General features: G+C 40.6%; 1 protein-coding gene and 2 pseudogenes across 8 annotated transcripts in view; 2 read left to right on the plus strand and 1 right to left on the minus strand.

Moving 5' to 3' along the window:
* Positions 1-1,043: 1,043 nt before the first annotated feature.
* On the plus strand, positions 1,044-1,679 carry LOC139183972 (zinc finger protein 709-like; annotated as a pseudogene).
* A 334-nt stretch (positions 1,680-2,013) lies between these two features.
* Positions 2,014-4,427, plus strand: LOC109560904 (zinc finger protein 709-like; annotated as a pseudogene).
* A 1,831-nt stretch (positions 4,428-6,258) lies between these two features.
* The window catches only part of MUC16 (mucin 16, cell surface associated), a 118,725-nt gene continuing 112,652 nt past the window's right edge, over positions 6,259-12,331 (minus strand). For all 8 annotated transcript variants that reach the window (XM_070792754.1, XM_070792756.1, XM_070792757.1 and 5 more), the window contains 3 exons: positions 10,713-10,754; positions 10,401-10,480; positions 6,259-7,028 (listed from right to left, as the gene is read on the minus strand). In XM_070792754.1, coding sequence (XP_070648855.1) covers positions 6,921-7,028; positions 10,401-10,480; positions 10,713-10,754 — 230 coding nt within the window. In that variant the 3' untranslated portion in view covers positions 6,259-6,920. The remainder of the gene's footprint in view (positions 7,029-10,400; positions 10,481-10,712; positions 10,755-12,331) is intronic.

Genomic DNA, 12,331 nt, shown 5'->3' on the forward strand with positions numbered 1-12,331 from the left:
GAAGAAACTCTACAGAGATGTGATGGGGGAAACATTTAGGAACCTGGCCTCAGTAGGTAAGGATGACAACTGACCTTCACCTTGTCAAAGGACAAGTTTTCTGCCCATCAGTATTTTTCTAAGAGGTGGAACGTGTAAAGGGAGGACATTGGTAAATAAATTAGGTGTTGTCACAGCTTATTGTAGAACTAGAGTCTACTGATTTTTCTATAACTTCTAATACTTTGGAATAATTTTTATGTGTATTTTAGGAACAACATGGGAAGATCATGACACTGAAAATCAGTACAGAAATCAGGGGAGAAAACTAAGGTGAGTGGCATTCACAGGAGAAAGCAGTATTTCACATGAGAATTATGTTATTGTACCAGATTTTAAAAAGAAACAAGGTAACCCATGCTTCAAATGTATTGCTTCTAAAAATTTTCACCAAATTACTTTCTTATATATGATATAATGTTCAGTGTTTGCAAAATAGTTCACTTGGAAACAATATTAATAAGCCCTATATATAAATATCACCATTTTGGTGAGTCCTCTTGTAGAGTACTCGGTATATTCAATTTCGAACAATTCACACGTGATAGGAAAAAACCTATGCTTTTGCTATAAATTGTAAAAGTGTAGCTGAAGCATTTTAAATAAATATGAAGTCATTAACAAAGAGATCATTAATACTTCCTTCTTGTTTTTTTTTTGCAGAAGTCAGAAGGCAGAGAGAATCTGTGAAGGTAAAGAAGATAGTCCCTGTGGAGAAAACGTCAACCTTATTCCAAATCACAATCCGAACAAGAAAACTCTTATCAGAGTAAGACCACGAGGACGCAAAGTATGTGGAAAAGACCTCATGCATCATTCCTCCCATAACAGGTCCACCAGAAGTCACATTGGACACAAGCCATATGAGTATCAGGAAAATGGAGAGAATAAATGCAATGTATGTGGGAAAGCCTTTAGTTACCTGCAGTGTTTTGAAAAACATTAAAATAAGTTACAGTGGAGAAAAAAACCTATAAATGTAAGAAATGTAGGAAAGCCTTCATATGGCTCAGAACTTTGCCTCTTATAAGTGTAAAGGCTGTGGGAAAACTTATAGTTCTTCAGCTTCACTTCAGATACATGAAAGAACCCACACTGGGGAGAAATCTTATGAATGTCAACATTGTGGAAAAGCCTATAGATATTATCAAGCTTTCCGAACACAAAAGAGGACTCACACAGGAGAAAAATTCTATGAATGTAGAAAATGCAGTAAAGCATTCAGTTGTCTCAGTTCACTCTGAATACAGGAAAAGACTCATACCAGAAAGAAACCTTATGACTGTAAACAATGTGGTAGAACCTCCAGATATTACCCCTCCTTCAAAACACAAGAGTTCACACAGGAGAGAAATCCTATGAATGTTAGTCATGTGGTAAGACTCAGTTCTAACACAAGTTTCCAAATACATAAAAGAAATCACAATGGAGAAAAACCCTACCAATGAAAAACATGTGGTAATGCCTTCAGTTGTCCCAGTTCTTTTCGGAAACATCAAAGAATTCATACTGGGGAAAAACCTCATGAATGTAAGGAATGTGGAAAAGCCTTTAGAGCTGTTGCAAGCCTTCACGCGCACTTGATCACTCACACTGGAGTTGGACCTTATAAGTGTAAGCAGTGTGGGAAGTGTTACTGAGAGGGTAACAGGCAAGAAGGCCAGGGGTCTCCAAAGGGAGGAAATACCTGCAAGTGTCAGACATTTTTATCCCTCTTAAGTGGCAGGAGGAAACAAACTAGCGATTTTTTTCCCCTTTTTTATACACATTTAAAAGGTTTCTCTTAAAATACTGTGTTGCCATAATGACACCTGGTTTCACCTGAAGTTAACTATTCTCAAACCTTGAGATAACCAATGCATTTTTAATGGAAATGTTTGTCTTAAGCTATGCTAATGTGCTATGCATTTACCCCAAACTCTTGTCTTCAAGTCAATCCTGCCTAATGGGTCAGAACCTACTTGACAAACCAGTATGCTATACTCAGATATTGTTACCCTAATCTATGTAAGTGAAACTATTTGTATGGTAATCTGTCCTTCTACAAGATTCAAGTTAATCATTTTATGGCTCAGGATGAACCATTTGGTGCCAAGATTATCCCCAAATGCATCTTATGGGTGAGGGGCCTGGTGCCATTCTGAGTTTTAAGACATTCCTTTCTTTCATTAACAGACTGCTGCTGCTGCTGCTGCTGCTGCTGCTGCTGCTGCTAAGTCGCTTCAGTCATGTTCGACTCTGTGCGACCCCATAGACAGCAGCCCACCAGGCTTCCCCATCCCTGGGATTCTCCAGGCAAGAACACTGGAGTGGGTTGCCATTTCCTTCTCCAGTGTACGAAAATGAAAAGTGAAAGTGAAGTCGCTCAGTTGTGTCTGACTCTTAGCAACCCCATGGACTGCAGCCTACCAGGCTCCTCTGTCCAGGGGATTTTCCAGGCAAGAGTACTGGAGTGGGGTGCATTGCCTTCTCCGAACAGACTGCTAGTGACTATATAACATCCAGCTGAAGACTAACAGGGGGGTACTCCCCTTCTGATGCCTATGTCAGAAGCTTTCTCTATCTCCTTTATACTTTAATAAAACTTTATTACACAAAGCTCTGAGTGATCAAGCCTCATCTCTGGCCCTGGATTAAATTCTTCTCTGGGGGCCAAAAATCCCGGTGTCTTTTTTTGTTCAACAACAACTTTTCATCTATTTCCCCCAGTTCATTTCAAATACACCAAAGAAGTCACACTGGAGAGAGACTTATGAATGTAAACGGTGTGGCAAAACCTTCAAGTGTTACCCCTCCTTTCAAAAACATGAAAACCCACACTGGAGAGGAACCCTATGAATATAGGGAGTGTGGAGGAGCTTTTAGCTGTTCAACCTCACTTTGAATACATGAAAGAACACACACTGGAGAGAAACTCTATGAATGTAACCAGTGTGGAAAAACCTGCAGAGGTTATACTTCCTTAGAAATGCACAGAAGAATTCATATTCTACGAATGTAAACAATGGAAAGGCCCTTGGATGTTGTCAAAGTTTTCAAAGACATGAGAGCAATCACACTGGAGAAAAACCCTACGAATATAAAAAATGTCATAAAGTGTTCAGGTGTCCCAGTTATCTTTGAACATGTGAAAGAACTCACACTAGAGAAAAACCCTATGGATGTAAACTATGAGGTAAAGCCTACAGAGGATACAGTTCCTTACAAAACCATGAAAGGACTCACACAGGAGAGAAACGCTATGCATGTACAGAATGTGGAAAAACTTACAGGTGGCATCAGAGTTTTCGAAGACATGAGAGAACTCACACTGGAGAGAAACCCTATGAATGCAAAGAATGCGGGAAAACCTTCAATCATCCCGCTTCCTTCCGAAGGCATGAAAGGACTCACCTCATGGGGTAAAACCTTTTGACTGTAAAGAGTGTGGGAAAGACTTCAGTTGGTCTTCATAGTTAAATGTTAAAACTCCTACCATAAATAATTACAAATGTGAGTAACATGAGAACTCATAGCTTGATGAAAATTAATCTGGGTATAATGTTCCAGAGTGCCAAAGAATCGATGCTTTTGAACTGTGATGTTGGAGAAGACTCTCAGGAGTCCCTTGGACTGCAAGGAGATCCAACCAGTCCATTCTAAAGGAGATCAGTCCTGGTGTTCATTGGAAGGACTGATGTTGAAGCTGAAACTCCAATACTTTGGCCACCTGATGCGAAGAGCTGACTCATTGGAAAAGGCCCTGATGCTGGGAAAGATTGAGGGCAGGAGGAGAAGGGGATGACAGAGGATGAGATGGCTGGATGGCATCACTGACTCAATGGACATGGATTTGGGTGAACTCCGGGAGTTGGTGATGGACAGGGAGGCCTGGTGTGCTGCAGTTCGTGGGGTCACAAAGAGTTGGACACGACTGAGCAACTGAACTGAACTGAACTGAATGTTCCAGAAAACTTTCAACCACAAAAGAATTTTTTTAACAGGCTGTAAATATATTGGGTTTATCAAGCCTCTTTCTTAAATTACATCACTAGAGTGTGAGTTTCTACTAGTTAGTTTTATACATGAGTATTGGGGTTATATAATTCTGCAAGTCATCTTTCAACAGTAGTTGTTCAGTTCCTCATTCATGTCCAATTCTTTGCGACTGTAGCCCACTAGGCTCTTCTGTCCTTGGAATTTCCTAGGCAGGAATACTGGAGTGTGTTGCTCCAGGGGATCTTCCCGACCCAGCAATCGAACCTGTGTCTCCTGTGACTCCTGCACTGGCAGGTGCATTCTTTACCACTGGGCCACCCGGGAAGCCAGCCAATAGTAGTACATGAGATTAAAAAGTAGTGCTTTTCCTTTGAATCAGTTAATATTTTCTCTCTCCATCTGAAAGTCTATTGGATCCATGGGTGAATTGAAATGCATATCTGATGCATGTGTAGTCAGGTTTCATTTTTTATAATTTTATTCTGTATTAAGAAGCAACTGGAAAATGTGGTCATTTGTTGGGATATTCCTACAGGATATCTGGATTCTGGACAATTTCTGGATGTCTTTATAGTCTGTTTTCTGTGTTTTATCTTTAACAACAAAGCTCCTTTTTTGAGACTTTCATGTGAATAATTGTTTTTATATTTGGACCTTTGCTTGTTGTCCTTCCTCTGACTGGTATTTGGTGAATAGATTTTGAGAAGAGAGACCTGTGATGGGACAGATATCTGATTCTCTGTGTAATATTAGAAACAAAATTTTCTAGCATCCATCCTATTTATGGTTCTATGTTAGAATTCACTGATAGCCTTACTTGCCTGGGATTTGGAAAGCAGAAGCAAACAAGGCATTAGTCAGAGTTTGGAGGCACCATACATGAAGAGAGACGCCTATATATGGGCTTCCCTTGTGGCTCAGCCGGTAAAGAGTCCACCCGCAATGCGGGAGACCTGGGTTCAATCTCTGGGTTGGGAAGATCCCTTAGAGAAGGGAACGGATACCCACTCCAGTATTCTGGCCTGGAGAATTCCATAGACTCTATAGTCCATGGGGTCACATACAGTTGGACACAACTGAGTGACTTTCACTTAAGGATACTATCCATGGGGTCACATACAGTTGGACACAACTGAGTGACTTTCACTTAAGGATACTATCTTTAGCCCATCATTTTGGATTCTTTGACCTTCCAATCAAGAGTACCTCAAAACCACCACCAGTGTTTGGTTTCCATTTTTGTAGAGCTGTAGGTTTCCATGATGTCTTCCTGAGATCCACATCAAAGATCCATCGGAGTTGGGATTTTTCTGTCCGGCCTCTTGTGTCCACCAAGAAGCTACTTTGGATTTTACTGTTTGGGAGTATTGTCTGATTCCCCTTTTCTCTAGACTATATCCATTTAAAGTCTAAAGTGTTTAACAAACACCTTATGCTGTTAATGGTGCTAGCGAGTGTGTTTTCCTGATTCACCATGACATCTACAGTGGTGCAGTAAAAAAACAAGGGAGTTTGTTTTGGCTGCCTTTGCCTGATCTTTTATTTATTTCTGAAAATAAACTCCTTCCTTGTGTTGGTGTGTCCTGTTCTTGTAGTTGACTATAATCTCTCACTATGTTTTAAATTATGTTTGTATGTAAGAAGTATGTGAGGTTTTTTGCCACAGGAATGCTTTGGTAGTTGTTTCATAGAAACATTTTATTAACTATTCTCTAAACCATCATGTGCTAATAAACACTGTGTTTTTAATTTCTTGAGAGGTTATATGAAAATGACCCATTATAATTATCAATTTTCAGGTAAACTTTCTAATTTTCTTCCTTTGTTCACTATATTTTATGAGTCAAGATTATGTGCATATGAATCCAGGTGTTTTTTCTGCCAGGAAATTTTTCTTTTTTTTTTTTAGTTTTAATTTTGGTCATGTAGCTAATTTCTTAATTGTTCTTAATACCCAGAGGTTAAATCATGTGGGGTTTTTTTGTTTGTTTTTTGGCTGTGCTATAGAGCATGCAGGATCTTAGTTCCTGGACCAGGGATCGAACCTGGGCCTTCTGCACTGAGAGCATGTAGTCCTAGTCACTGGACCACCAGGCAAGCCTGGGATTTACAGTTTCTGAGAGTGAGGTATTAAACAGTAACAGAGAATCTACAGTATTAGCATCATGCCTGGGATGCTTTGAGCTGCATGTTGGGGAGTCTCTGCTTTAACCATTCAGTTAGATTCAGTGCAGAAAAAAATGAAAAAAGGGACTGTCTTTATTTTTTCTCTCAGATCTTTCCCCTGAGTTTTATTCATCTTTAAATTCGAAGTAGACTCTATCTCTCTAGAGTTTGCTGCCACTCTGGGATTCAGTCTTCCCAGACACCAAGACCCAGGGCTGACTGCAGAATCATGGCTGACCCACTCATTCCTCTTAGTCTATTTCCTACCTTAGAGGACCTGTGATGAAGGAAAGGAGTCAGTGAACATCCTGGTGAATCTGAACCTCAGAGAATAAAGTAGTTCACACGGAACTTGAGACTGCCAGGGCTTCGGGGAAGGGGGTGCAGAACATGGAGGAATAGAGATGGGGTGATGGCTGCCCAGGAGTCAAGGAGAGAGGTGTTCAGGGGGTGACTAGGAAGGTAAACCTCACTTAAGTGGGATGTCAATTTTGTTCTTTAGCCACATCTGTGCCTATTTCACCAATCCTGGTGTCCCTGAGGGTGTGAACCCATCAGACAGAAGTTGCAGTTGTCTTCAGCACAACGAAGGGGAGACCTTTTCTCTCAGTCCACTGTGAACCAGGTGGGGGCCAAGCCAAGAAAGGCCTGGAGGTTGTGTCCGACCAACGTGGTTTACTTCTGTTCCAGCCAACCTCCTCTGGAACCTGTCTGGGAAAAGGGGACTTGCGCAGGTCTCACTGCAGCTTCCTCAGGTCCAGGTGTGGCAGGTAGTAGCCCATGCTATCGGGCTGTAGCTGCTGAACCTCATAGTCTGCCTCCTTCTTCCGCTGGTGGGCTCTGACCTGCGAGGGTGAACAGAGGGCTCAGAATGGACCAGTCATCTAGCCAACTGTGGGAGGCTACAGGTGAAGGACACGGCCGCAACCACAGACACCTGCTGTGCCTGTGTGTCTCTCTCCTCGTTTTCTCTTAATTTTCTCTCAGCCTCTCCTTTTCCCCTCTTTCACCTCTTTTTCTTCTTTCTTCCCTTGAACTCTCCATTTTTTCCTACCATTTTCTCTCTGACAGCCCCTTCATTTTTTTATCTTTTAAAAAAATTTGGTTTTTTGTTTCTTTTTTCTGATATCCTCTTCATATCTTGTCTCCTTCCCCTAACCCCAGCTTAACTGATATACAGTAAACTGCACATATTTTTAAAAAATGTTTAAAGTTTATTAGAATTAGACATCTTTCAAAGAATGAGAGTATGTAGTGGGTTTTTTTTTTTTGCCATTTACTTGAAATGTGATCAGTAATGTGCATGGTGGGTTCATTAGCTTTCAGCATCTGCTTGTAAATTTGGAATCAAATAACAGAAGGAATATATATTCCAAGTTATATATATATATACATTTTAAATTATTGGATCATGGTGGTCTAGCTGCTAAGTCGTGTCTGACTCTTGCGACCCCATGGACTGTAGCCTGCCAGACTGCTCAGTCCGTGGTATTCTCCAGGCAAGAATACTGGAGTGGGTTGCCATTTCCTTCTCCAGGGGATCTTCCTGACCCAGGGATCGAGCCTCAGTCTCCTGCATTGTGGGCAGATTCTTTACTGACTGAGCTACAAGGAAGCCCCTTATTGGACCATAATTGTTAACAAATACTGGTTGTCTATATATTAGTTATTTTATCAGTCAGTTTTAGTAATATTAATACTGTCTTTAAAAATTTCCTGTACCTTTTTCACACTCTGATCATTTAGTAATATGTGACAGTACTTTGAAAAATTATTTATTTATGGCTGTGCTTTGTTACTGTGGTCTTTGTTACTGTGCATGGGATTTCTCTAGTTGCGGTGAGTGGGAGTTAGGGCTGCTCTCTAATTGCAGTGCATGGGCTTCTCATTGTGGTGGCTTATCGTTGAAGCTCTTGAGCTCTAGAGCACAGACTGAGTAGTTGTGGTACATGGGCTTAGTTGCTCTGCGGCATCTGGGATCTTCCCTGACCAGGGGTTGGACCCATGTCCCCTGCATTGGCAGGCGGATTCCTAACCACCAGACCAGGAAAAGTCCTGCAGCATTACTTTTTTAATCAACTCACTTTACTAAAGAAAATAAAAATGCTGAATATTTTAGCTTTTGAACAAAATCATGTAAGCTTTTACATTATTATGAAAAATTGTATTATCCAATATTTTCTATTATTGTAAAGACTGTATAGACTCCAGAGAAGGTGATGGCACCCCACTCCAGTACTCTTGCCTGGAAAATCCCATGGATGGAGGAGCCTGATGGGCTGCTTTCACTTTTCACTGTCATGCACTGGAGAAGGAAATGGCAACCCACTCCAGTGTTCTTGCCTAGAGAATCCCAGGGACGGGGGAGCCTGGTGGGCTGCCGTCTATGGGGTCGTACAGAGTCCGACACGACTGAAGCTACTTAGCATATAGACTCCAGCTTCTAGTAATACATCATTGAGTAATTTGGACTAAATTTCTTATAAAGATAGGTAGAAAACTTAGATAGAATGAAAAAATGCCTATTTGAAACCTTTGGAGAACAAATAATGTTACTAGACTGGGATATATAAGATAATGGAGGCCCTGAGAAGGATCCTATTTGTAGGTAAACTGCATACATTTAAAGTGAATGATTTGATAAGTTTGGATTATAAACTTATTGAACCATTCCCTGTAATCAAAATTAGGAATGCTCATTATTCCCCCATTTTCCCTCATGTTCTTTTGTAATTCTTCCTCCCCTGCTATTTACAAACACATTCTTATTCCCAGACAACCACTGATCTGATTTCTATCCTCAGAGATTAATTAGTATTTTCCAGAGTTTGCTTATAAATGGAATCCTACAATAAGTATTCTTTTTCATCTAACTTCTTTCATTCAGCATATTCAAATTCAAATTATTTTGAGATTCATCATTGTATATGTTAATAATCCAGTATTATTGCTAAATAGTATTGAATTGTGTGAATATACCACACTTTGTTTACCCATTCACTTATTGATGGACTTCTTGGTTTGTTTTTTAGTTTTTGGCTAGCACCCCACTCCAGTACTCTTGCCTGGAAAATCCCATGGACGGAGGAGCCTGGTAGGCTGCAGTCCATGGGGTCGCTAAGGGTCGGACATGACTGAGCGACTTCACTTTCACGCATTGGAGAAGGAAATGGCAACCCACTCCAGTGTTCTTGCCTGGAGAATCCCAGGGACGGGGCAGCCTGGTGGGCTGCCGTCTATGGGGTCACACAGAGTCGGACACGACTGAGGTGACTTAGCAGCAGCAGCAGTGCAAATATTATTATGAACATTTGTGTACAAGTCTTTGTATAGATATGTGTTTTAATTTCTCTTAGACAAATTCCTAGGAGGGAACGGTTGCACAGACATATGCAACTTTGAAAATTTATTTTTAATTGAAGTATAGTTGATTTACAATGTTGTGTTTGTTTCTGCTGTAGCAAAGTGACTTAGTTATACACACATATATACTTTAAAAATATTCTTTTTTATATTATGGTTTATCCTGGGATACTGGATATAGTTCCTTGTGTTAAAAAGTAGGATTTTGTTGTTTATCCATTCTATATGTAATACTGTGTGACTACTAACCCCAATGTGACATTTACTTATTTTTATTGTAATTGCTCTACAGTGCTATGTTACTTTCAGGCATGAGCAAAGTGAATCAACTACATGTATACATATTTTATACATTTATACATTTTTTAGATTTCCTTCCCATTTAGTGGAGAAGGGAATGGCAACCCACTCCAGTATTCTTGCCTGGAGAATTCCATGGACAGAGGAGCTTGGCGGGGCTACAGTCCATGGGGTCACAAAGAGTGGGACACGACTGAAGCAACTAACACTTTCACTTTCCCATTTAGGTCACCACAGAGCACCCAATGTAACTTTTAAAGATGCAGCCAAGCTATCTTCCACCAGCACTATAGGAGAGTTCCAGCTGCTTCATATCTTCACTGACACTTGTTAACGTCATTTTGCTTTTAACCCTTCTCATGCATAATGGTATCTCATTATAACTTTCATTTACATTTCCCCAATGACAAATGTTGTTAAGAAAAGGAAAAGGCAAACCCCTCACAGACTAAGAGAAAATATCTGCAAAACACATCCCCGCAGAGGACATATCCTTCTAATATATAAAAAACTCTTACAACCTGATAGTAAGAGAACAACACCTCCTTGCTTACCAGGAAAAAGCTGATCAGGCCCATGATGAGCACCAGGAGTCCTGCCAGGCAGATGAGGATGATGGCCCAGAAGGGGAGGTCTGGGGAGACAAGTCCTGGTGTGAGACACCATCTATCATTCCTCCAGGGCCCTGCTTCCCCTGCCCCCACGCTCCCCTGGCCCACCGACCCTGACTGTGCCTTAGAAATCCCAGTCTTGGGTTGACCAACTTTCATCATCATCCAATACCCTGGGTATGTGGCTGTTTTCAATGAGGCAGAGAACCAGAATATTCCCTCTCCACCCTGGGCTACAGCATCTTTGAGGCTTACCAGAATTCTCAGTCACAACATCATTTCTGTTGGGAGAATACCCTGAAAGTGAATGAAATGGAGAATACATGTGAGTGTGTTTTACCCTTTTAAATAAAACTTTTCAAATATACAGACAAACAGAACCAAGTCATAAATATCCATCATCTAGAAGTAACAATATTTATTTCACACAGTTAAAACAATATTATTTGTTGTTTAGTCACTAAGTCGTGTCTGACTCTTTGTGATACCATGGACTGTAGCCCTCCAGGCTCCTATGGACAGAGAAGCCTGGTGGACAACAGTCCATGGGATTTTCTAGGCAAGAATACTGGAGTGGGTTGCCATTTCCTTCTCCAGGGGATCTTCCCCACCCAGGGATTGAACCTGTGTCTCTTCCATTGGCAGACAGATTCTTTACCACTAAGCTACCAAACAATATCATACCTAGTGTATAACTATTTGGCTTCCCAGGAAACGCTAGTGTAAAGAACCTGCCTGCCAATGCAGGAGATGGAAGTGATGGGGGTTTGATTCCTGCGTCAGGAAGATCCCCTGGAGAGGGGTACGACAACCCACTCCAGTATTCTTGGATGGAGAATCCCATTGATAGAGGAGCCTGGTGGGCTATAATCCACAGAGTCACAGAGTCGGACATGACTGACATGACTTAATAAGCACGCACGTATGTATAACTTATTAACACTTGCCACACTTGTTTCATCCCATAATTCCATTGAAATATTAAAGTCATGTCGACATAATGTTTCACCCCATTTTAGTTTGCATCACTGGAAAATGAGGATACTTTACTACATAATAACAAAGCCACAATCACACTACAAGAGTGTGATATTTCAAATCATACCTCTGGGAATGGATGGATGACTGGTGATGGACAGAACTATCTTATGCTAGTGAAGGGGAGAATGGGTCATAGGAGTTGACAAGACCATGGGCTCTCTCTAAATTTATAAATTCCTGCTCAAAAGCCTTCTGCCTATGAACACATTCACTCCCTTTTCCCTTTACTGAGTTTAATACTTATTTTCCAAGATTCACCTAGACTGTAATTTCCTCCAGGAAGCCTTCTGATTACCACTCCTAAGTGTGGATTGGTTCACATCAAATAATTCATTGTTTTCAACTGCCTATTCTTATTATTTCCAACTGTAACATAAACTATATGAGAAATGATTGGCACAGACTGGGGGAGGGTTGTAGGCCCCCCTTGCTGTACAACCTCTCCCTAGCCAAAATCTTTTTTCTTTTTAATTTTACTTATTTCTGATTTTAATTGAAGTATTCTTTTTAATTGGAGTAAAATTGCTTTACAATGTTGTATTAGTTTCTGCCTCACAACGAAATGAATCAACCATAAATATATGTATATGGCCCCCTCTCTCTTGGATCTTCCTTCCCATCTCTCCTCCCCAGGCAAATTCTTAAGATGTGCTGTGTGATATAAGCAGTGACAAGTGCCATTTTAAATTAAAATTAATTTTAATGAAGTAAAGTTTAAAAAAATCTGGTACTCTGTACTATTAAAATTCAGTAACCATAAAAGCCAGTCACAATAAGTGAAAGTGAAAGTCGCTCAGTTGTGTCTGACTCTGTGACTCCATGGCCTATACAGT

This window comes from Bos indicus, chromosome 7 (genome assembly GCF_029378745.1).
Source record: "Bos indicus isolate NIAB-ARS_2022 breed Sahiwal x Tharparkar chromosome 7, NIAB-ARS_B.indTharparkar_mat_pri_1.0, whole genome shotgun sequence".
Classification (NCBI taxonomy): domain Eukaryota; kingdom Metazoa; phylum Chordata; class Mammalia; order Artiodactyla; family Bovidae; genus Bos; species Bos indicus.